The sequence below is a fragment of the Volvox carteri genome (genome assembly GCF_000143455.1).
Source record: "Volvox carteri f. nagariensis unplaced genomic scaffold VOLCAscaffold_23, whole genome shotgun sequence".
NCBI lineage: Eukaryota > Viridiplantae > Chlorophyta > Chlorophyceae > Chlamydomonadales > Volvocaceae > Volvox > Volvox carteri.
Window position 1 is genome coordinate 1067088 of NW_003307566.1, and position 23344 is coordinate 1090431.

The 23344-nt window shown below is 55.8% G+C and overlaps 4 protein-coding genes across 4 annotated transcripts; 1 reads left to right on the forward strand and 3 right to left on the reverse strand.

Annotated features, from left to right (window-relative positions):
- Nucleotides 1-707: 707 nt before the first annotated feature.
- VOLCADRAFT_61240 (uncharacterized protein) lies at nucleotides 708-3045 on the reverse strand (the record flags this gene model as incomplete). Its single annotated transcript, XM_002951391.1, has 6 exons — nucleotides 708-761; nucleotides 1020-1157; nucleotides 1806-1862; nucleotides 2374-2465; nucleotides 2728-2791; nucleotides 2932-3045. The coding sequence occupies 6 exons, from the start codon at nucleotides 3043-3045 to the stop codon at nucleotides 708-710; spliced, it is 519 nt and encodes a 172-aa protein (XP_002951437.1).
- Nucleotides 3046-5652: 2607 nt separating this feature from the next.
- Nucleotides 5653-7035, reverse strand: VOLCADRAFT_61351 (uncharacterized protein; the record flags this gene model as incomplete). The annotated part of the gene is made up of 1 exon (XM_002951392.1): nucleotides 5653-7035. One exon carries the CDS (start codon nucleotides 7033-7035, stop codon nucleotides 5653-5655), a length of 1383 nt encoding a protein of 460 aa, XP_002951438.1.
- Nucleotides 7036-7563: 528 nt separating this feature from the next.
- On the reverse strand, nucleotides 7564-9803 carry VOLCADRAFT_81469 (uncharacterized protein). Its single transcript, XM_002951393.1, has 6 exons — nucleotides 9691-9803; nucleotides 9485-9615; nucleotides 9307-9415; nucleotides 9014-9124; nucleotides 8650-8740; nucleotides 7564-8256 (listed from the first exon to the last, which is right to left on the reverse strand). The coding sequence occupies exons 1-6, from the start codon at nucleotides 9737-9739 to the stop codon at nucleotides 8046-8048; spliced, it is 702 nt and encodes a 233-aa protein (XP_002951439.1). The 5' UTR covers nucleotides 9740-9803; the 3' UTR covers nucleotides 7564-8045.
- Nucleotides 9804-10026: 223 nt separating this feature from the next.
- Nucleotides 10027-22489, forward strand: VOLCADRAFT_105085 (uncharacterized protein; the record flags this gene model as incomplete). The annotated part of the gene is made up of 18 exons (XM_002951302.1): nucleotides 10027-10083; nucleotides 10139-10143; nucleotides 11055-11269; nucleotides 11548-11648; nucleotides 12433-12477; nucleotides 12860-12961; nucleotides 13259-13447; nucleotides 13838-13917; nucleotides 14303-14428; nucleotides 16117-16231; nucleotides 16522-16641; nucleotides 18856-19010; nucleotides 19375-19814; nucleotides 19920-19951; nucleotides 20481-20504; nucleotides 20890-21028; nucleotides 21474-21559; nucleotides 22241-22489. The coding sequence occupies 18 exons, from the start codon at nucleotides 10027-10029 to the stop codon at nucleotides 22487-22489; spliced, it is 2280 nt and encodes a 759-aa protein (XP_002951348.1).
- Between the last annotated feature and the right edge of the window lie 855 nt (nucleotides 22490-23344).

The window sequence follows — 23344 nt, forward strand, 5'->3', positions numbered from 1 at the left end:
AATTCCTTAACCTGATTTTGAACTCATTGCCAGCCCAAGTCCATAAACGCTGCGACTCAACTCGGGGGACGCTCTTGCCCGCTGCTGAGCACGGCTAATTTGAAGTGCCGGGAACCGCAATTAATATTTACCAAGACCAGTCGGACTGTTGCCTGAGAACAACGCGACCTGCCTAACGTATCCCGGAGTCGACTATTTCCGGTTGCCCAGCTTAGGCTTGCGCAGGTAGGTAGTCGTAGAAGGGGCGCGAGGAGATATCCGTCATATGTGTGTGTGTGTTAGTTACATGGTTGGGGGTGCGTGACCCTATACCTGTAAAACTACCCATACGAGCCGAAGGCCCAAGGGCAAAAAAATACCTAAACGCCTAAAAGCCACGGAGAACAGGAAACACCGCACTATCAGCCCAGACTAGCGCCCAACGGGAATAACTGCGTTGCGGTGAGCCCACATAGGTTCCAACATCCTCGCCAGACGTGCTGGCTCCCATTTCATGGCCTCCCTCCAACATGCTCTGTTGATGATCGAATCCCTCTTCAGCACCTGTTTCTCATCAAGTATCCTGCGCCGTCATTCCTCCTCCACCGCTGCGCAGCTATCCAGGCAACACCAGCTTCCGCTCCACCCTCCTCCCCTCGCCCCCTCCCTGTAGCCCTCCAAGAGGGAACACCCTGAAGGATGCGAGCTCCTCCGGCAGCACTTCGGATTCACTCCACAACCCTCAGCTTCCCCGTCTCCACCTCGTAAATATACCCCTGGACCTGCGCGACCAGAAGGTGCGGGCAGGTGTGGGCGAGGGATGGGCGAGGGATGGGCGAGAGCGGCGAAAGGATGTGGCGGACGGCCGTCGGCGGTGACGGATGGCTGCGGCTATCAGACAGACATTATGGGCATGCCAACGGGCGGAGTGATGCCGAGTGGTTTGATGTGTGATGTGATGTGCGATGGAAGGCATCATGATGATGATGAGGAGGAGGGGGAGGAGGGGGGTTGCAAGGAAACCAGCAGCCGCACCGCACCCGTGTACCAGGCGCCACCAGCGGCGACTCCCGTACGGTACGAATGTCGTCCAGTACGGACTGATGCAGGTCAGGGAACGGCAGGAAGTCGCGATCACCCACATCCACGCCCAGCTCCTCCTTGATCTTCACCGCCAACTGTTGGGCGTCGCGGTGGAGGTGGAGAGGAGGTTTTGTCTGCGTCAAGTCGCATGCCGAGTAGTGTGAAGTGCTTGTAGAAAACATAAGCGTAGGTGTCGGGTATAACAATATTATTTCGGTGCAAGTTGCATTACGTACATTACGTTTGGAACCATTTCTCGATTTGTGCGTACATTACCGGAATTCATATATTTGCGCACACTTTCAACGTTAGTTACAACCGCCTTCAACAGCTCGGTCGTTGCAGCCCTAATCTGCACATTCCAAATCACATTCCTAGGAATGTCCCGAAGGTGTGCTTAGGAAATTTTGAAGTCACTGTCCCGATTTGGAGAAAGCAATCAATCATCGCCGTTTTCCAGACAAATTAATATTGCGTGACCGTACATATGTAAAGCATCGTAAGGCGTTGGTTGTCACTTGGGTGATTGTTTTAATTACTTTTGATTATCAAATCATTATAGAGAGTCTCACCTCCAGAAGGGGCGAGGCAGCTGGCCGATGGCACCTAAGCCGAAAGTAAACACGCGATATATATATATATATATATGCCGTACATAAACGATGACGTTTATATTATGCCGTACATGCAAAATAAACGATGCTGCCGGTTTTTTGGCTCACTACGTGTCATTAGGACCGTACCTGCTCATTGGTGAATGTCAGCATGCCGCAGTCGGTGTGGTGAATGATATGGACCTCCTGCAGTTGCGGTGCGGTGCGGCGAGAGGTGCGATGATGAGGCGGGGCCAGGGAGGGCGAAAGAGGGCCCACCGGGGGACTTAGGGGGATGGGGGACACGGGGCCATGGGTGCACGGAGGAACTGTGGGAGTTTGGTAAAAGAAGAAGGAAGGAGGATTGGTTGAGGGGAGGAGGAGGTTGGAAATTGTTGTGGAGGACGTCGGGGTGCATGCGGACGCCGTTAGGACGCGCAGAAGGCGACGTGGGAAAGAAAAGAGATGTCCTCGCCTCCTGAACAAGAAGCAACGGAAAGGTCGGTCCTTATTCAACAGCTGAAGAAAGGGGCTTCCTGACGCAAAGGAGACGTACAGGACAATTCATAAAGGGGAAATGGGATCAGGAGACCGTTCCTTAACACAGGCTGGTTCCCTGTAACGGCGGAGGTGACGATGGCCGACGGCAGCCCGAGCGAAGCAACGCGCCAGGCAGGCACTGCTGCTCACCGCTTCGGTGATTAATGCTAGAAAGTACCTTGGTGCCTAGAAGGCGCTGTGAAATGACGATGGAGCGCAGCGCGTCATCGGAGGCCCGTCCCCCCGCGTTGCGCACGCAGTGGCAGGCGCCTGCGCGTAAGGGTTGCGTGATTAAAATGTTTTAGTGCGGAGTGTCCAGCTTGGGAACAGGGCAGAGGGGGGGAGGGCCATCGGAGGTAGGAAGAAGGAGAAGGAGGGGAGAGAAAGATGCTGCTGTTGGTTTGCGTCATCGTGGACGGGCTGCAACACGGGGGCAGAGGCGACGCGGTATGGCGGAGCTTCCGGGGAGTTGTAGCACGGCAAATGGAAGTACGGCATTCTGATCGACGGAAATCTGGATCTCGTTCCGTACCGTTTTTGATTCCCAGCACCTTCTCGACGTGGAGCCGTGCGTCCATGCATGCCAACACCAATGCCTAGCCTCATTTGGAGTTCAGGGGGCGACAAAATGGCGAAGGTCGGCGCGGAGAGTTGTCTAGTAATTTGCCAAGTTACAGCACGCGTTGGGTGCATAATCTCGTCCGTAGCTGCATTTCATGTTTGATGTTATACCCACATGACGAGCGGGCGGCAAGGGCAGCTGACCGTCATTGAATTCGGCAGCGTATTGCGCGTTGTTCTCCAGGAACTCCGCTTGCAGACTTTTCCCTCCAGCTTCCAAAGATGCCATAATTAGGTCTTGATTGTATCTTTTGGTTCAGTAGGCAACGAGCAAGATGCTGAGGATAATGGCTCTGTATATCTCTAGTTTTAGGGCGAAGCTTACAGTAACTGTAGATGTGCAGCTTTCGTGGTCAGTGTGTTGTTTATCTTAGGTAATGGAATCAGCCTATTTCTAACAACGTAAAGTGCACAAGCCTTGGCCTGCAGGCCTCTGCCTCTTATGGCCAAACGACGTAACGACCGAACAACGAAACAAAACGGCATGCGAAAACGGATCCCGATAGCCAGACGAGAAGATTACATGCCGACAGCAGAGCGCGTTTCAAACATGCTTTGTCTAAACGATATGTTAAGCATGGGACGTTAAGTATAGACCGATATCGTATTTTACCCCGGATCCATAGCACAGGCGTCGGGCTCGACTCGCTGTACACCCTGCGCTGTACTTTTGTGCCCCAGCGCCTTTTCCATGTACAACGCAACTGATGCTTGTGCGTAGTAAGATGCTCCCGCACGTTCTCCCTAGCCTCGACTGTTGTATCAGCAAAATCCGCGTCACTTACCAAGGAATTGGCACAACATTTTACCACCTCGCCCATTTTCGGTAGGTGATATACGCATCGGGACGTCTTTCCTAACTTTAATGAACGCCCTCGTACCAGTCGTGGGCGATCCATTACGGCAGAGGCCGGCTCAGTGGCAAAAGTGGCATGAAAGGCATGAATTCAGAAAAGACCAGAGGAATAACCGATCATGGGAAAGAGTTATGGAGGCATGGCGAAGAGCTTTTTAGCGGATGGAGACACACACACACACACACTCCTACACACAACTGTGCAAAATAAAGCTCACAGACGGCTCTTACCAAACCAGTAGAACAAAAGCAACCGCACCTGCGACCCGCACACAGGCCTTCTTTATCTAGTTCGCAATCCCCCAGCCCAGTACAGATGGGACCCCAGGTCCGGGTACAGTGGCAAAGCACGCGGCTCCAGGACGCACCACCGCCCCACCCCAGCGAGCCAATGCGTCGTTGCGTTCCTTAATAATAATACCCGAGTCCGTGTACCGAGTTCGATTTCGGGTGCAACCGCCACCATGCATCCGGCCGGACGAACGCCAGGCGTGCCACGTGGGCCTTTTGGCTGTGATGGCACAGTCCCCTCCCAACATCGTGCAGGCTTTTGCCACGCTGCGGCATTCACTCTCACCCAAGCAGCAACAGCGGCAGCGGCAGCAGCAGCAGCTGAGTGAACTGACTGCTGGTCGGCAGCTAATGTCTACTGGCCCTTTAATGTCCGCACCCGCGACGTAGCGACACGTCGCCCACCATCGCCACCTAGTCACACAGTCAGTATGTTCCTCGTGTTTTGTCCTGGACCCAGGGAAGGGGGGGGTTGTATTTGTGCATCGTTGTCAACTGGTCAGGAAGCAATCCAAGGGCCTTGTGATACACGACACTAGAGCCGTCCTTGAAAGGTTGGGCCCCCATAACGGCGGCGCTGTGTTTCTGTGGTGGAACAACCGAGAGCGGATCACCGTCCGAGGCAGGACCCCACATGACACACACACGTACCGACGGACGCCGGCACACAAACACACAAACACTTCCCCCGCTTTTCACCCCGGGGGTTACGTCTTACGTCTCTCCCCAGCTTTTTCTCACGTCACGTACCCAAGCCAACCTCAAAGCCTACTGCTAGGCCGCGTAGCCAAATGCGACGACACACGCATAAACTGAAACAAGGAAACGCGGTGACCATTCCTCTCTCTGCCTTTTACCACCAGAACATACGACTTCTATAACACCAGCCCATCACCTCTGCTTCGTCCTCGTGCCAAACACAGCAAAGAACGGGACGAGACCACTCGACGCAAACGAAGCAAGTAAAACCACAACCGACCCATATCCTTTGCAGCTCTTAAACAGATACAAAATGCTTCTTTTGTGCGAGGCGCGGCCAAGGAGTACAGGAGTGCCTACTTCGCCACCATCACTACAGGATACACAGGCACACTGTTTTCCACCTACACATGCACATACACACCCGCTTCACGGCGCGCTTGCCCAAAAACCACCATGTACCCCGGCTCTCTTGTGCCTCTTGCGGCCATAGCTCAAGGGCGCGCAGCATAAATATATGGTCCGGATCAACTCACTCCGTGCTTCACTCAGCCAGCAGTCCTCTCCTTCTTTCGTCACCACGCGCCTCTCCCTCATATTATGACCTCCCAGGTTCCAGTCCTGCCCCTCCCATGCGCTTTTACAACCCTTTGGGGTTTGTTGCGGCCCCGCTGACAACGCCGCCATCACACACCATATGCCACAGGTTGAGGATGCGTAGACCACTGCCGCCACGCTCTTGCATTTCACAAGCCCGCACACACACATATCAAGAGCATAACCAGGCGCGCACACACGCGCAGCACACACCTGGAGAGGTAACCCCGGCAGGGAAGCACACTTATTCCCAGCAACACCGAAAAGCCGCGCGGCAATCACCTGTGCTGGCGCGGCCAGGCATGCTGCATGCGGCCAGCCCCTCCCCCCAGCCGCAGCTCACGCAACACAGTCACCCATGCAAGTCTGCATGCCCCCGACCCAAGTATACAATTACCTATGCCCCGCTGTCTGTAGCGGCTGTTGTGGCCCTCCCCGCACATGCCCCGCGCCGTTGCCATTGCCGTTGTGCTGCGGCGCCACTGCCGCTGCCGCCACCTGCGCCGGTGCCGGCACCAATACCTGTCGCACACTCATGCCGCAACTGCGCAGCGCTGTGGCCATACCCGCAGCCGCCGTGCTGCCGCTGCCCTCCTCAGCCGCACCTGCGAGCGCCACCGATCGCACGCCCAACGCCTGTAGCATCTGCGCCGCGATTGCGGCATCCTTCAGGTCCCAGGAGTAAAGTCGTCTGCCGCCACCGCCACCGCTGCTGCTGTTGCCGCCAAGCGCCGCCAGCTCCGTTGAGGGAGCCAGGCCGCGCGCTGTTTGGCCGCGGAGGTACAAAACCACGCCCGCGCCCGCCTGCGCGACGGTCCCCAGCGCCGCGTTCAAGGAGTGTGTGCCGCTGCCATTGAAACCACTGGGGCCTGGCGGCTCGGGGGCATTGAGTAGGTCGCCGACAGTTCGCTCTTGGTGGATGTAAACTAGCACATCGGAGACCGAATCCGCCACGGCGCCGTGTACGAAAGCCAGGTGCTCGGTGCCATCTACGGTGGACCGAAAGCAGTGAGCCGTGAAGGCTGCGCCGCCGCTTGCGACGCCGGCGATGACGGGGCTGGGCTCGCAAGCTGGAGCCACCAGCGCATCCTGGCGCAGGCGGTAGCGGATGAGGTCGGCTATCGTGACACAGCGTAGGCCGTGACGACGGGCAAAATCCAGGAGCTGCGGTGTGCGGGCCATACTTCCGTCCTCCTTGTTGACCAACTCACAAAGCACGCCGGCAGGGAAAGAGCCAGAAAGGCGGGCCAGGTCTACTGCAGCTTCCGTGTGACCAGGGCGGACCAGGACGCCGCCTGGGCGATACCGCAGAGGGAATATGTGACCGGGACGTCGGAAATCGCCGGCCGTGGCATTGGGGTCGGCCAGTCGGCGGATGGTCTTGGCGCGGTCGGCGGCGGAAATGCCCGTGGTGATGCCGTCCCGCAGGTCAACGGTGATAGTAAAGGCGGTGTACATCGACTCTTCATTCTCTGCGCTGCTGACCATTAGCGGGAGACGGAGGCGGTCCAGGTCGCGGCCCTCCATGGAGATGCAAACCACGCCGCTTGTGTGTTCGACCAAGAATGCCATCGTCTCCGTCGTGACCTTATCCGCGTTCATGATTAGGTCGCCCTCGTTCTCGCGATCCTCATCGTCCAACACAACGATTAGCTTTCCGGCTGCAAGGTCTTCAAGCGCTGAAGCAATGGAATCGAAGCCTGGCAACGGTTGCTCCAGGTCGAGGTCGATTGGTAGCCGCAGCGAACTGTTTGCCTGGCCAAAAGCCAGCACCATGCCTCGGCTAGCTGGCATGTTCAATTGGTCCTTATGGCGAGAAACCGCACCGGCCACTAGGACGCCTGGACTCCTCGTTGATGGCACGAGGCGCGCCGGCGCAACGACCGGCCGAGTTGCTGCTGTTTGGGCAGCAGCAAACTGCCCCACAGGCATGCGCGCAAGCATCCTGCTTACTACTTACGAATTACACCAGGCCCAGCTCAAAAGCTATAAAGGTCGGCCGCCACGTCTGATAGCGTCGTTATGAAAAAAGTGGCAGAAATAAAATTGAAATTGTGCAAGAGGGATTACAGTAATGGCGTCTTAGATTTTAGTGGTCAGCTGGTTGGTTACGACGCATGGGAAAAAGTTTACAGGCACGACCCATGTCGCAACGTTTCCCCTGACACTAAATAACTACAAAGGTTTAGGACATATAATTGTTCAGCCAATTTTCCTCAGGTTGTTCCTCCGCCTCAAGTTGACTTATCTCTAATGTGCTGACAGGGAAGTCACCAAGCCAAAACAGTTATCCATAATTTGTCAACTCGAGTTATTACAGATAGGAATCTTATCTTTAGAATTCCTTGCGCGGCTGCATGGTGACAAGCAGACCTACCGGGTTCACCGTCCCTGCCCACGAAAATTTGGTACTGATCACGTGTCTAACATGGGTCAAGGCGCCAGGCTGACACTCCGAACTTAACCCGTCCGTTTCGCGTCGGCAATTCCCAACGTAATGAGTCGACGGAGTCACCTCTCCCATCACTTACCACACTTATCCAATAGGATATCCCATACTCCCTTCAAAGCCAAACCTCAAATCTGCACGCAAACACCCATATGCCCGAGTACATCGCACTTACACGCATTCGGCCCCCACGCACAGCTTAACACTCCACGCGCTCGTTCCAAAGCTTATACGCTCACCTAGCCCCAACCTCCCGGTCCTCCTAGTACCCTACTCACCAGATGTCCCTTTCCAAAAATGTATTCCGCCACTCCCACTTTAGCAACCAACAAAGTTCCTAAAGCGACTTGACAAAATTCTCAACGATCTTCATGCCGCTCTGCGTGATGATGCTTTCCGGATGGAACTGCACCCCCTGGATGTGAGGGTACCTCTTATGCCGTACGCCCATGATAGTGCCGTCCTCCGTCCAGGCTGTAATCTCCAGATCTTCAGGAATGGTGTCCCGCTTGATCACCAGGCTGTGGTAGCGGCACGCCTGGAAAGGACTGTCCACACATGGTTGCGGCCGTACACATGGCAGCCACAAGGCAGCCATCGACAGCGAGGGCGTGGACGGGGACAATGAAGAAAAAAGAAACTCCTTTAAGTTCAGGATAAACGCATCGGCACATTAGGATCAAAAGACTGTCAAAGCATCCAGGTACCCGTGCGTCAACAGTAAAGGCAGGACAGGAGAAACAACAATAACGGCCGCCAGGGTTAAGCTCAAGCGAGGGCTAGGTCTTGGCAAACTGGGCCTAGCCGGGGGCAAACAACACGGAATATTACTGAGGAAAGGACAGCAGCGTGTGCCACAACATAGTGCGCGAGTGCCACAACAGCAGCGGGAACGGTGCTCTCACGAACGAGCGAGCGAGCGAGCGAGCACAGCGACCCACTTGGGAAGACCCTCCATGATGCCAACGTTCGTGTGGAACACGGGGGACGTCTTGCCGTGCATCACACCGCAGGGCGCACGCACCACATCGCCTGCGCAAGAGAGATGCGGCCGAGGGTTTTAGCAATCGTTGCTGTTCCTCAGCCACGTGCCACGGTGTTGAACAGAAATTGGCAAACATGGCAAAAATGATGGGACCGCGAGCATCAACCCAGATCGTTACAAACAGGTGGTGCTGCTGTTGCTGCATACTACCAACCATGTGCTGTACAGCGCGGCCCGAAGGCCCGCCCATAACGGCTCCCTGCATGGTTGCAGCCACGCCCAGAGAAAAAGCGGCCACCAATGCCGTACTGCAGACGTACCTCCGAAAGCCTCGCCGATGCACTGATGTCCCATGCACACCCCGAACAAGGGAAATAGTGGACCCAGTTCGCGGACAGCTTGAAGGGATATGCCCGAATCCACAGGCCTCCCTGCGGTTTGCAGCAAGTATACAACATAGAACATGGATCAAGCCAGTCGCCCTTGTAGGCGATGAAAGCCCAGCCATTCACTGCCAGAGATGCAGCTGGGGCTAGAGCCATCCAGAGGGAGTGAAACAGCTTACAGTTTCTTTGGGGCTGCAGGGAAAAAGCAGTGCTCTGTCAAACCCCACCTGGCCCCGGTGAGACGAGGATGCCGCGAGGGTTCATGGCCTTGATCTCCTCGACCGTCTTTTCATCATTCTTATATACGACATACTCGCACCCCAAATCACCCAGGTACTGCATACGGTCATAAGGAGCACCGTCAGCTTGGTGGCCCCGCATCGCACGCACGGCGGCTCAGCAGACCTGGCAGAGATTGTACGTGAAGCTGTCATAGTTGTCCACCACCACGACTGGGCCTTTTGCAGCTGCTGATGCCTGCACCGGTCGACAGCATGGGGTTCTCCGCAGAAGAGGTCTTGCCACACGGCTGCTACCTGTGATGGGAAAGGACCCTTCCTGAGTCGAAACAGGACTCGAGTAAGACATGCCTTGAAATTTTAAAATCGTACCAGGGCAAGCAAAAGGAGCTCGGGCTTCCCGGGGAGCTAAGCTGCGCATTCTTCCAAATGCACGTGAGCTTTGCCAACCCTAAGTCACAATCTCTAGACACAGCCAGACCTCACTGATTCCAATTCGCCTCATCAGGAGCCTTCCCGTTAAGAAATTTTTTTGCATATTGCCATTTCCGTACGAAAGGCCTCTCACTTACGCAAATCAGTTTAACTATTGCACACGCGTTTCACCATAAGGTAGACCGACATACCAATTGATTACTATGCTTTCCGTTAGAGCCTGTGGTCTTTAAACTTGCATCTATCTTTATAAGATTGAGGCATTCGTCCTAGATGTCCATTCGCTTAGGATTCAGGCTTTTCTATTGCCGGGGCAGGCTTGTGGCGCCGGTAAGGACAGGGCCGCACCGGCGCAAACCTCCGAGGCCCGTGTGTGTTCTCTCAGGGCAGGTGGGTTTTCCGACACCTCATACAAAACTCCCATAGCTAGAGTTGGGTCAGCATTACACGACAAGGGAAAGCAAACTGCAGGCAGCAGCGTCGAGGCAAGCAGGAGACAAACAGCCTGCCTCAGCATGGCCAAATATCACACCAGTGGTGAAGGAGAAAGTTGCTTTGTTTGAAGGATTAGAAGGCGATGATTTTCGGTAAGCAAGGCGAGGGCTCGGTAATGTTGCTTGTCACTACGCGCACAGTTTCGGCATTGCGGTTATATTTCCTAAAAGTGCAGCACTGGAGCTAGTAAAGGGATGTGACCGTCTAACTCGGCTTAGGCTCCGGGAAGCCGCTTGCACGCGTGCCCTTGGACGTGGCTGTGTGGACCTTGTCGTGCGAAGAACTCCGGGCCGATTGTTGGCAAATGTGGAACTTCCGTTGCTGTCGAACGCATATTATTTTTTCCATCGGCTTGGTCCTTGCTCCATGTGTGCTCGTCTGTCACTCTTTGTACCCTGTCTGCTTACCCATCGGAAGTCCAGCCTTAAGCCATGCTTTTGTCTCTGTCCTTGAAAGAGGTCATCGGCCACCTCTTTACCACAAACGCACGCCAATGATGCGGTGTGCTGGCCTCATCTCACCGCTGCTGCTGCCGGGCCCCCTGCCGTCTGCTGCTACTGATTGTTGCTTTTTCGGGTGCTGCTGCTGACGATGCTGCTGCTGCTGCTGCTACTGCCATGGAGCGCAGCCATCCGCTTGACCAGCAAAACACAAGCATGCTGCGCTCGGTTCCGGGATTGGAGATGGTGGCGAAGAACTTCATGGGTATGTGTTATCGCCGTACGTAGAGTAAATTTTTGAATTTTGAAAAAAATAAACGGATGCCAGAAGGCTGGCACAGGATGCAGCGATCCTCATGGATGAAGGCTCCTAGGCCGTCGAAATGGCGGGAAAGTGCTACGCAAGGCGCGGGGCTGGGGTACAGGCACGAGCGAGGGCTTGGAGGGCTTCTGGCAGTGGGCTGCGTTCTGTTTCGCCCGAAAGGCGGTGGGCGGTGGGGCACAGGGCGGCGAGGCTGTGTGGTACATGACACCGCCGTGTGCCGTTGCACCATGGACCCCGGGTGCAGTGCGCCGGTACGGTGGGCGGCTCTGGCAGTCTGCTTGGTTTCACACGGCAAGAGGTGGCCAACGAAGTCGCGTTTTAGGCTACAGCTCCATAGCGCTGCTACTGCTACTGCTACTGCTTCGTGGGCTGCTTAGGCGCCTTAAGGCCGCTCAGGCTAAGGCTCAGGCTCAGGTTAAGGATGTTTAAGCCTCTCCTTTCGCCGCCGCTGCTGCTACTGTTGCCGCTGCTGATGTTGATATTGGTGTTGTTTTTTTGTGTGTGCGTATGTGTGTTTCCTTGTTGCCTGTTCAGGCCCGGTGGCGGAGCAGGTGCTGCTCTTGGAGAACATCTCCACGTCCATTAAGATAGGGCCGGATCAGCTGCCGTCCGTACATAAGCTCCTGGTGGAAGCGGTGAGAGATGAGGCACACTGGCGGAGATGGGTTAGCGGCCGGAAAAGAGGGGAATTTATAGCAAGAGGGGCAAAGAGGGCCCAATGCCGGGGCTGGGATTTGGGGGCCGCTAAAACGACGAGAGGGAAGGGTCAGGGCTGTGGGGGGAGGGAGGGGGGAAAGGTCATATCCAGAAATCAAAGAGGAAATCTTAACTGCAGAAGGCGCTGTGGGGGGAAGACGAACCACAAACGAGTGAAGCCGCTGCCAAGGAGGGGGGAAGACGAACCACAAACGAGTGAAGCTGCTGCCAGGGCAAGAGTGGGGGGCAGGGGTTTGGGAAGAGCCCGACTGGGTCGGTGTCAGTGTTAGTGTCATTGCCGGGGGAATCCCACACACCCAGGCCCATGACGTCATCCGGGGTGAGGGAAGGATGGGGGGAGGGGTCACGGCGGGGGGGAACCCTTCCCTAGGGTTTCTTAGCGATCACACTGGTTGTCGTTATCCCCTTGGGGAGGGGGATAACGGGGGGGGGGAGGAAGTGGCGGCTGGCACTGACACGGCTGACACGGGCGCTGCACCGTGATCACGGAGACCCTTGTCTTGGGTCCTGGCGCTGGGGCGTGACGCCGGAGCGGCCCGTACGCACACATACAGACATAAATACGCACGCACAGTGCGACTTGTTAAAAACGTCGCACTGTGCGTGCGTAGTTATGCCTGCTTAGGTTAGTCTTAGACTTGTTATTGATATCACACACGCTATCCTCATTTTCCGCGCTCCATATCGGCGCATGGCATGTAGGCGCGGATCCTGCAAATGGAGGCGCCGGAGCTGTACGTACGGCAGGTACGGGTGTTGGTACGGAAACACGATTGGTGCGGCACGGGGTTGTTTGCAAGGGGTCAGTGGTACCGCGGCGAGCGTTGTTGGCCTGATGCTGCTGTCCGCACCTGCTACGCTGCTGTCGCTGTGGTGTGGTGTGGTGTGGGTTGCTACAGCGGCGGGTGCTACTGCTATTGCCCCTGCAAGTGTGTGTGTGTGTAAGTGTATGCTAGTGTGTGCTCTCCATCGGCATATCGGTGCCATCTGCGCGATTCGTTAGGCCACCTGTTTAGATGACTACCGTCGTCGGCTGTTCGCCCGCGTGCTCGCATGTTTTGACTTACTGCATCTCGCTCCGGCTGTAATAATATCTCCCCATTTTCCCTTTTTTGCGTGTTGTGTACAGCACCCTGTTCCCAACGCCTACACTCTGGCTATTGCGGGCCACAAACCCTTCATTGTCATCCACACGGCGTTGCTGGAGCTGCTCACGCCGTACGAGCTGCAGGTACGGCGACACGGTGTGTATTTTTTCCCTCGCCCGTGTAATAAATTACTCCACCCTTCTCTTTGACTCTTGCGTGAAATCCCTCCCCTGCACTTCTTAAAAAATATCACATAATTCCTCCCCTTGTCCCTCCCCTTCCCCCATATAAACCACCTCCTCCTTCTCCTCCTCGTCCACCTCTTCTCCTCCTCCTCCTCCTCGTCCACCTCTTCCTCCTCCTCCTCCTCGTCCACCTCTTCCTCCTCCTCTTCCTCCTCCTCCTCCTATTACTACTACTACTACTACTACTGCTACCAGGCGGTCCTGGCTCACGAGCTCGGTCACCTGAAGTGTGACCACGGTTTGTGGTTGACGGTGGCCAACGTGCTGGCTAGCGGCACTGTATCCGTCCTTCCCGTGGTGACGGGAATGGTGCAGGAGGCGCTCATGCGGTGGCTGCGGGCGGCGGAGCTCACATGCGACCGGGCGGCGCTGCTGGTGGCACAAGTGTGTGGGGGGGGGTGGGACGGGGGTGGGATGGGATGGGATGGGATGGAGGACAGGATGGGAGGTGTGGCGTAATGGGGGAGCCCCCGTGGGAGGGGCCGTATGGGGAAAGCAAGGGGTTTTCTTGTGCTTTGGGTGTCGGGAGTTTTAAACTATTTTGCTTGTTGTGTACCATCATCACCACCACCATCATCATCATCATCATCATCATCACCACCACCATTTTCATCTCAACACTACCACTGTCATCACACAGTCCCCCTCCCCCTCCCTTCACCTTCCCCACCCTGGTCAGTCCTGGTTCTTGTACACTCTTTCCTTGGCAGCAACTTCACTCGTTCACGTGGTTCGTCTTTCCCCACCCTCCTCCCCACCCCGGGATGCTCTCAGGACTCAAAGGTGGTCATCTCCGCACTCATGAAGCTGGCCGGGGGGTCTCCCTCCTTCGCGTCGGAGCTTAACGTGGACGCGTAAGTGCCGCCAAGGACTGCTGATTGCGCATTGGGAGCCAGGGGAGAAGGAAGATAAATGGGCGGAAAAACGGCGGCAACGTGCACGAGGGGCCGCACTAGTCCTCGCACTAGCTGTCAGTAGCCTTCTCTCCTCCTCGTCCTCCTTCCGCTCCTTCCCTCTCTTTCCCCCTCTCTCCCACACACACGTACCCTCCTTTTTCCCAGTTGGTACGTTGCGACTGTGTTCGCACGTTCCTTCACCCTCTCTGTCAGCCATTGTTTTCTTTCGTCGCTGCTTCTCTCTTCCCCCTCCTAACCCCCTTTCCACTCGCCCGTATGTAAACGTTTCGCCGCTGAACGTGTGTTCTGCCTCCGCCCCTCTTTTTATCCTTCCGTGTGGCAGGTTCCTGCAGCAGAGCCGCTCCTACGAAGAAGCCACCAGCAGCCTGCTGGGCTGGTACCTCCGCAATGCGCAGACGGCAGCGCTGAGCCACCCGCTGCCGGTGATGCGAGCTCGGGAGATCGACAAGTGAGTAGCGGGGTATGGAGAGGTAGAGGGGTAAAGAGGGGTAGAGAGGGGTAGAGAGGTAGGGGAGGAAAACCTACCTGTGTCGAAGGTAAAGTACGGTAAGCAGCTAGGAGCCAGATATGCCCAAAAGGGAGATTCCAGGGAGCGACGTTCGCCCTGTCGTGATGGCGTCCAATCCGATAAGAAAGCACTCGGGGGTTGTCGGAGTTCCGGAATCATGTAAACACCTTCCCCCGCCACCACCCAAGGCAGTTAGTAGTGACCACCGTCATTTGGTTGTGGTATGTGTGCGTCTATCTGTCTGTCTGTCTACGTCGTCTTCGTCGGGAACGTGATGCCGGGTGCCGAAAGCTGTTGCGATCATCCATGTTTTGGGGTGGCATGTGGGGATGCAGGCAGTGCCGTTACGGAACAGTGCCGCTCTACATGACGAGGAAGTTGGGCGAGGGGGCGGTCGGTAGGTGTGTCGGTGAGATTCCCTAACCCTAAAGGGGAACCGAAGGGGACAACCCTATTGCAAAAGTGCTAAGATGTGAGTATGTGCAAATGTTATGGCTGCGGCATTGAGCGACCCTTGGGATGTTATTTTGGCGGCGTACCGCAGGTGGAGTCAGAGCACGCAGTACAAGGGGCTCCTTTCCAAGAACCGCTCCCATAGAGTCCAGTTCATGACAGCACCATCACCGCCTGGCCAGCAACAGCAGCAGCTTCAACAGCAGCAGCAACAGCAGCAGCAGCAGCTACAACAAATAGCATCCCAGGGGGCACAGCTTGGCGGCTACTCGGGTGCTGGCAGCGGCGGCGGGGTCGGCCAGGCGTCCCAAGGTTATAACAACAGCAGCAGCGGCGGCGGCGGCGGTGCCTTTGGTGGCGCGGCATCGGGCGTGCCTGGGCAACTCTACGAGTTGTTGCGGCCGCCTGCACCCCTCAACGCCACAACTTCCTCACCCGGCGGTGCTGGGTTTCGGCAGCTTGCTGCCGATGGAGGAAAAAACCAGAACAGTGCTTTAGGACACGGCAGTGGCAGTAGCAGTAGCAGTAGCGGCAGTTCCGCTAGCGGCAGTACTGGTATGGCTCACGGCAGCAGTGGTGGCGGTGCCGGGGGAAGTGGGGGGGGAGGTGTTGGCGGTGTTGGTTTTGATGTCGGTGGTATACTTGGCGGCCTTTGGGCTGGCTGGGGAGGTGGTCCTAAGGCTGGGCGGTAGCTCGAGCATCTGCGATGATGCTGAGGACATCATCAGGAAGCAACCCTTCACTAGGCGACCGGATTCTACATCGGCGGAAGCATCCCTCCCTCCTCCCTCCCACCTACTATACACCTACGCCCCTCCATGGTGTGGGTGTGGGTAGTAGGATGGTGTGGGTGTGGGTGTGTTCTACACTCCCTGCCCTCTTTTGCGTGTGAAGGGGGGGGAGGGATGCTGTTTGCTTCGCAAGCCGCGGTCCCGCAGTCCCGTGGGTCCATTTGCAAAGCCCGCCACCCCAATCCCCTCCCCCCCTATTGCGTACTCGTCTTTGGACGTGTACGGTGTTTGGCGATTGTTTCGTTGGGTTCGCTGGCCCCCTCCCCATGTATTGCCGCGCATGCCATAAGCCCCGCATAGTCCCTAGCTAGCTGACCCTGACCCCGAATCTGTTTTCCAAACATTGCATCACGGCTTTTGGGTTGGGCCTTTCTCGTCATGCAGGATGTCATGCAGGGGGCCATGCAGGGGGCCATACATGGCCGCCGATCCCCATGCGGTGGCGTCTCGCTCCATTTCCTCCTCTCATTTCCCCCGTCTGAATGTGTTGTTGTACCAGGTGGGAATAACATGCCACTGAGGTGGAATTAAATTTGAAACAAATTTGCAGTCTGGGTTGTGGGGAAAGGAGGTGTGTGGAGGTGTATGTATGCATGTATGTATGTATGTATGTATGTATGTATGTATGTATGTATGTATGTATGTATGTATGTATGTATGTATGTATGTATGTATGTATGTGTGTCTCTGGCTTTTGAGGCTCATGGTATTTCGTTAGTGAGCTGGGCCAGCACAAATCTCGGGAGTGGCAGAGGTGAATGACACAATGCACTGTTTGCGCGGGTGGAGATGGGGTTGGGGACGCAGAAGGGGGTCCTTGAAGAGCTGCGGAGGAGGAAATGGGCTCCGCCTACCGTGTACCGGCAAACATCGGATGATCGGAGGAGCTTTAGGGGCTCCGGCTCTATGGTGGGTCGGTGTCGGATTAGCGTGGCAACAAGACGGCTTTGACCGTCGCTGCACGCGTTCCGCCATGTTGCGCTGTGTATCATAAAACGTGAATTGGAGCGAGAACTTCAACTTGGACTGAACGTTGCTGGGTTCGAGGCTATGGCTGGCGATGGTGGTGGCGATGGTGGTGGTGGTTAAGGAATGGCCTCTTGGCCGAGGAGGGCTCCTAATGTGTCGCGCGCCTGAGCGGTTTTTGGTGCTGAATGTATGCGTGTGGATGTTTGCGTGTGCACTGCGCAGATTCCCGGTGCTGGTGTTTCTGGATCTGCATCGCTTTATCCTCTGTGCTGTGCTGCGCGGCAGTTGCATGGAATGTAGGCATGTAGGTAGGTGGACAGGTGTATGGTTATCCTATTAGCCCTAGTGACGTGGAGGCAGCAGCACCTTGAGCATTGCACTGCAGGGAGGGAAGCAATGGCATATCGGAGAAGTGCAAAGATGTGCGAAGATGTGTGTTGTTGTAGTGGTGCTTGCGGAGATGGCGAAGACCATCGGGAGCGAGCAGCTTCCTTGCTTGCAGGAGCGGCAGATTTGTATGTAACGGTAGCGTTTCTTGCGCGACAGTGGGAGAGATGTGAGCGGTTTCGTACGTCAGCTTCCTGCGGTGACACTTATGCGCGCCGCGTTTAAAGGTCTGCGTTCTGCTATTGAGACATCACTCCCTTTAATCGGCTTAATAGCTGTGCTTTACATGTGGAAACATGGAAACGATTTATGCTGCCGACTGATGATGTTTGTATGTTTTCATATGAACAGAGTTGCGGATGTGTGCTTGCGTTTCATTTGCGTGTAGCTGTGGCGTGTGCCGCCAACGACTGGTGGTTTGATGGATGTTTGGATTGCTTGGCGCTGCGGTACGCGGCTTGTGGACTGCAGAGTCTGGCAATTCCATTAATTGGCCATCAGCTCTTGGTCATCTTTTACCTGGGTTAAAATTCCCATGTTAGTGGGAAGTATCAAATATCATTCGCCTTCACAGCGCGAGCTGGCCATGTATCCTATGTTTTGAACTTATTTTTGGCAAGGGTAGCCACCACATCGTTGAAGCGGTGTCGTCGACATCCAAGATTGAACTCCAGACATGTTCCGCTTAGTTTACGTAGGCCATCGCAGCTTTGCTGCATGGTCCGGAGTGCGCAACTGTGGTCATGCTCCTACCATCTCCGGTGCTGCCATCTGTCGCATTTGGCATGCGCAATGTAGGCTAATTGGATTATCGAAGGAATAACGTCATGTCTTATTGCTTGTTGGTTGCTTCTTGGCGCGTGAGCGATGAGTTGCGGTGCAGCCGGGGGCGGGCAGGTTGCCAGTATTTTATCGCAGGTGTGCAGGTGGCAAAGAATTGCTGCACGCCAACCGGCATGCTTGCACGACTTGGGATGCACCTGCCATGAAATTGAGATACGCGTGGGGGGTTTGCAGAATCCAGGTACCAGGATTTCCGCCCACGTTAGTAAGCGCAAACTCAGTTAACTGGATCCTGAGCTTCGGAGCTGCGTGCCCGACTCGATGGCCAGTCAAATCAAATCCCCAGACATCTCAATAAACATCTGTCGATTCTCCAGCACATATTTATTTCACGGGCAGCTCGGCGCCAGAGCGTGAAGCGGCATGGAGAGGAGAGTAGTCAAGATAAACACCGAAAGCAATACAAAAGACGATTCCACGACCCAGGGCCTTCCTGTAGATGTAACTCTGGCAAATCTTCTCGATCATGTCGCAACAGAACTCAACTCGGGCGATGATGCATTCGTTTTCACCGGCGGTGTCATCGGGCTATGCTTTCTTGTGGGTCTGGTTGTATACTCTCCAACTCTTTGTCCACTTGCCTACCTCGGCTTTGCGGCGATGTTTTTGCCTTATCGCGTAGTAAACTTTTTGCCTCGGAAATGGGTCTTCTTCCTGGTTGACTTCTGCTATGTAAGTGGATGACTTTATGGCGACCATAAAGAGGTTTTAGCGTCTATATATTATGAAGAAATTGGTGCTGTTTTCGGCTTGGGACATCTTCGAGCAACCACGTGGGGGTGGCTACGTACGTAATGTGTTTGTCCTGGTTGCCCAAGTCCGCAGCACGGCTTGCCTGCAGCAGGCATCGTATGTTTTGCAGGTTTCTCCCCACGCTTGGCTACCTTCATGACCCGCCCGACCCCCTCTCCGCCCTCTTACCAGTTCTGCAACTTGGCCTGTTGCGCCTTCCTGCTCTTCCGCCCGGAGGACCCACGGCTGGAGGCGGCCGTCTACGTGTTATGTGAGGGTCCGCTCGCCGCCGCCCTCATTGCCTGGCAGTGCGCCTGGCTAATGGTTTCACCCGACCATGTCATAAGGTGCAGCTGAACCGCATACCACTGGTCAATATCCCAGCACACGGCTTGTATCGCACGATTTATGTCTAGTCACAGGGCTGCGGTGATGCTCATGCACTGCGTCTCGCAATTTGTGTGAGCCCTGCTTAGAGCGAGGATGCTTGTTGCTCCCTTGCCAAATCCTAGCCCTGGGATGCGGGCTTCTAGCCCAGACCAGCAGCGACCTCACCGAATTTCCCCGTGTTCCCATGATCAAAGTCTCGCCCAGGATCTTTAAACATCGCCTTACAACACCACCACAAACCTACTGATTGCCCGCTCGACCTTTGTTTCATCTATCCAAGCCCGATACCCTACCTTGGCCTGCATTGGACCTCCACAACAGTGTCCTCATTCATTTGATGCCTGGATTGGCGATGTACTGCCACCGCTACCTCGCGTTTTCGCGCCAGCCGTTGCTGCTAGCTGGTCGTCTCGCTCGTGCGCTACTCGGGAAGGCTGACACTTGGGCCATCGCAGCCTCCGGCGCAGCGGAAGTCGCTGGAATCGGCTTTAATGACAGCAGCAGCAACAACAACAACAACAACAACAACACTCAATTAGCTTTAAGAAGCGTGATCGCACTCCAGGGCCGCAGGTTAGCTGCGCTTGCGGCCATTTCTCAGGGCCAGATACCCTGCCCCAAGTGGGCTACTGCATCGTCGCCGTCGTCGCCGGCAGTAGTGCACGAGGCGGCGGGCGGGCTGAACGAGGAGCCCGTGGCGCTCAGCGTCAATGCTGTAAAAGCCGCCGTTACGCATGAACTGGCTGGTTCATGCTTTGCAGGTTGGTATACAGGATCTCGCCCAGCTGGCGGTGCGGTATGCTACGCAACAACCTCGGCGGAGTCCCCGTTGCCCTGCCCAACCCCTGCCTGGCTCTGGTTGGGAGCCGCACCGCTGGCGTTCTACCTTGCATGGCAGGTCCGGCGACATCCAACAAGGACACTGCCCTAGATCAAAACTGCCACTGCCATCGGCTTTGTCATACGTGTTCATTTGAAATTCTACTGTATGGACAGAGACAGGCCGCCAAACACTTTGCAGCCAAAATCAGGCTGCGACCGCTACCCTTGCCTAAATATATATCAAACCGTGCGGAACGGCGAGCTGGGATATGCCTGTGAAAGTTGTGCGTTGAGCCGGCCTTGGTGTCCTTAGTCTCTGTGCCTATTGCGGCGAGCGATCACGCAAATGGCATGTGCCTGTAAGAAGGGAGCCCAGCATTTTGCGCGTGTATATGTGTGGATCTTCCTGTGGCCAGGCAGCCCTGCATCGCCTCCCTTTTTTCCCGCTAACCTTACCGCTCTATCTGACCCAATTGCCTGCTTTCGTCCCCATACGTCTCCTGCCTACTGTGGAACTTAACATCGCCCCTTTGTCCCCTGCTCCCTGTGCGCCCTCGCTCCAACAACCCGCCGCCTGACTGCCGTCTTCAACGTCCCCAACAAAGCTGATCTACTTCCTGTTGGTTCAGGTGAGGTTGCTTGGCGGCTGGCGGCCTGACGTGTGATTCGAACGAAGAGCGCAGCAGCAGCAGCAGCAGATGGCACGTACGCGCGTGCTTTCTGCGCATCTGTGCTACTGCTACTACAAACAGTGTGCGCCTCGCTATGGGTAGCGTGTGTCGTGTTGCTATGCATGTGGCGCTGGCAGCGGTAACATGCGTGATGCCCGCTCAACAAGGCCCACTCATTACCGCGTGCAACATTCTGCACGCCAAGAAGCAATTGCACGATCCGAGGCCGTAAAACTCTGCAGATCCGATCCTGCTGCCTGGGAAGAAGGAGCGCAGGTGCTCCACAAGCTCATACGTCCTGGTGCGGCCCTCCTATACGCGTACTGCGATGCATCCTTTTCAGGTCGCCTTTCGGCGTGTGATCCTGTCCGGGGGCTACGATACGAGTTACCGGGCGTTGGCACGGCGTGCGCAGCGCGCTAACAGCCCACTGAACAGTCTGGTGCGGCGCGGTAGCGTGGCGCGCCGGCTTTTCATGTACGGTGAGTGGTGGCGCAGGAGGAGTGAGCACGCGGGGAAGCGCGAGGCACGTGTCATGGTGCTTGGTGCGGCGGCGTCATGGGCGATGTGGCGGTGCAGAAGATGCAGCAATGAGGAAGGGTGTGGCACACATCTGGCAATTGTTTGACGTGGCAATCGGTTGGTGGTTGATCTATGGCAAGGCTGATGATGAGGTTGTAATGGGTTACCTGAAATAAGTGATAGCGCAGATGCCCCAGGGCTATTATGGGCTAGTATGCCCGCCATGTGTTGTATCAGTTTGTTATGATGGCCGTCGATGGCCAGCCGTTATCCTATCTAAGTGATACGGTCTCCACGCCTCACCAGGAGCCCCTCTAGTGCCTGTCCTGCATTACGGAGCTTTTGGTGCACCGCGACGTCACCTGCTAGATTGCTCACTTCCCCGTCGGTCTTGGCCCTGTCCAGGTCTGCTGCAGTTTCTCTTCACGCTGGTGACTCAGGCTCTGGCGGTTACCACCTACCATAGCTTCGTGGCGGCGACGGCGTGGCAGGTGGGGCAGCAGGGACAGCTTGGCGATGTATCGGGATGGCGTCGGCGCCCAAGGGGTCCTGGTGTCTCGCGCAAGTGTGCCCGTTGCAAGTGCCCGCCATCATCGCCGGACAATTACCTTGTTTTGAGAGCTGGAGTGCAGTTGTGGCCTCTGCCCCTCCCGGGGCCCCAAGGACGGAATCCGTGGTGTCCGCGCCACACTGTTCCCGTTGGGTGGCGTTGAATCTCTGATGGCCTTTTGCCGCATGGCCTAGCTGCATATACATGGGATGCGCGAAAAGGCCGAAAGGAGCTAATGACCCCTTCCCAGGTAGCACTGCAGGCATCTCTGCCAGCCTACTTCGTCCCAACTAGAGCCTTGTCTGATTTTGCTGTCCGCGACCCCTGAAGGGTGTTGGGTACATGGGGAGAACTACGCCTTGCAGTGACAGGCTCGCTTGACTCTTAAGGCATTGGGGGGTTGCGCGATTCCTTCTTTTGTGTGGGGGCGCGTGTGGATAGGTGTCTGTTGCTAATGCCTCGCTACTCCGGCGCGTTCATTATTCTGGAGAACATGCAGTACCGCGTATGCGCTCCATCTTTCCCCTGAGGCATGTTTCCTTTCAAAAACCTTTCAAAACCCCATCACGTCCGCGTTGTGCGCTGCCTGGTGGCGGCGCCGCCGCTCCGTTTCATGGGGCAGGTCGTCAAGTTCGTAGTGCCGTTGTACCTGGGGGCCTGCCACCAGTGCCAGCGGCTGCCGGTGCAGCAGCTACGAGCGGCGGCGGCGAGGCTGGGGGCGTTAGAGGCGCAAAAAGCGCCACCAAGAGCGGCCCAAGCTGCACGTCGCGGGAAAGGGAGGCAACTATTGGAAGACAACCAGGAGCCTGAACAGGCTTTCGAAGTCGCCGCGACGACCGGTTGCGACTGTGTGGCATCCTTATCGACTTAAATGAGGGGGGAAGGTAAAAAGTATTATGCGTACACGCGGGCAGGGCCACGTTGAGAACGATATTCTCGGTAACGGTAACGGGGCAACGGTTGCATTGTCATGCGATGGCTTGCGATGGCTTGCGATGATGAGGTTATTTATTATCGGTGTGGCTATATTGAATGGATCAATAATCTGAGCTGGGCCGGGGCTTTTAGAATGGTGATAACCGTGCACCCGCTGTCATTTTTTGGATGCCGTACACAAATGGGTGAGGTGAAGCGACGTGATTCGAAGCAATAACTGCCATGCCACAGAAAGAAATCCATCGTTATTAATTGTTTATCTTTGTACAGATGATGCAGTATCGGATTCGCGCGTGCGTGATTTTTTCTTGCTATATCTCAGGGGGTTGTTCGGTGCGATGCACGTATGCGGCAGTAACGGCTGCAGCAAGGAGTTCGTTGCATGAATGAAGGAAACAAATCCAAAATGGATTAAGATGGTTGCGACTGTTGCGCGCTTCAGCAAGGCATGTCCATGGCATTGAAGGACTGAGCGCGTCTGATTATCGTGGGGCATTTCACTGGACATGACTGTGAGAGGTGGTGGACTGTTACCCTGGTCGGATGGCGAGGAGGACTATCTAAAAGTCGCCAAGACCTGGAATGAGAAGAATATGCACAAGAAGCAGAAATGCGCTATTTTGCTGCGTTATTGGCTATCCACAATCTTGTTTAGCTAGGCAGTGTTTGATAATGGAAAATTAATGGGCATGCGCGCTCGACCGCCCTGGTGCGCACCGAGGCATCCACTCATGCCGACTCTATCGCCGCGCGATATGGAACCCTGAAGTATGTGGACTTTGGAAGTCTG

Coding starts and splice junctions, on each gene's coding strand:
- VOLCADRAFT_81469 (XM_002951393.1), bottom strand. CDS start 9,739: ATGCGCAGCTTAGCTCCCCGGGAAGCCCGAGCTCCTTTTGCTTGCCCT. Junction 9,125..9,306: donor CCTCGTCTCACCGGGGCCAG/GTGGGGTTTGAC, acceptor TGCAAACCGCAG/GGAGGCCTGTGGATTCGGGC. Junction 8,741..9,013: donor CATCGGCGAGGCTTTCGGAG/GTACGTCTGCAG, acceptor TCTCTTGCGCAG/GCGATGTGGTGCGTGCGCCC.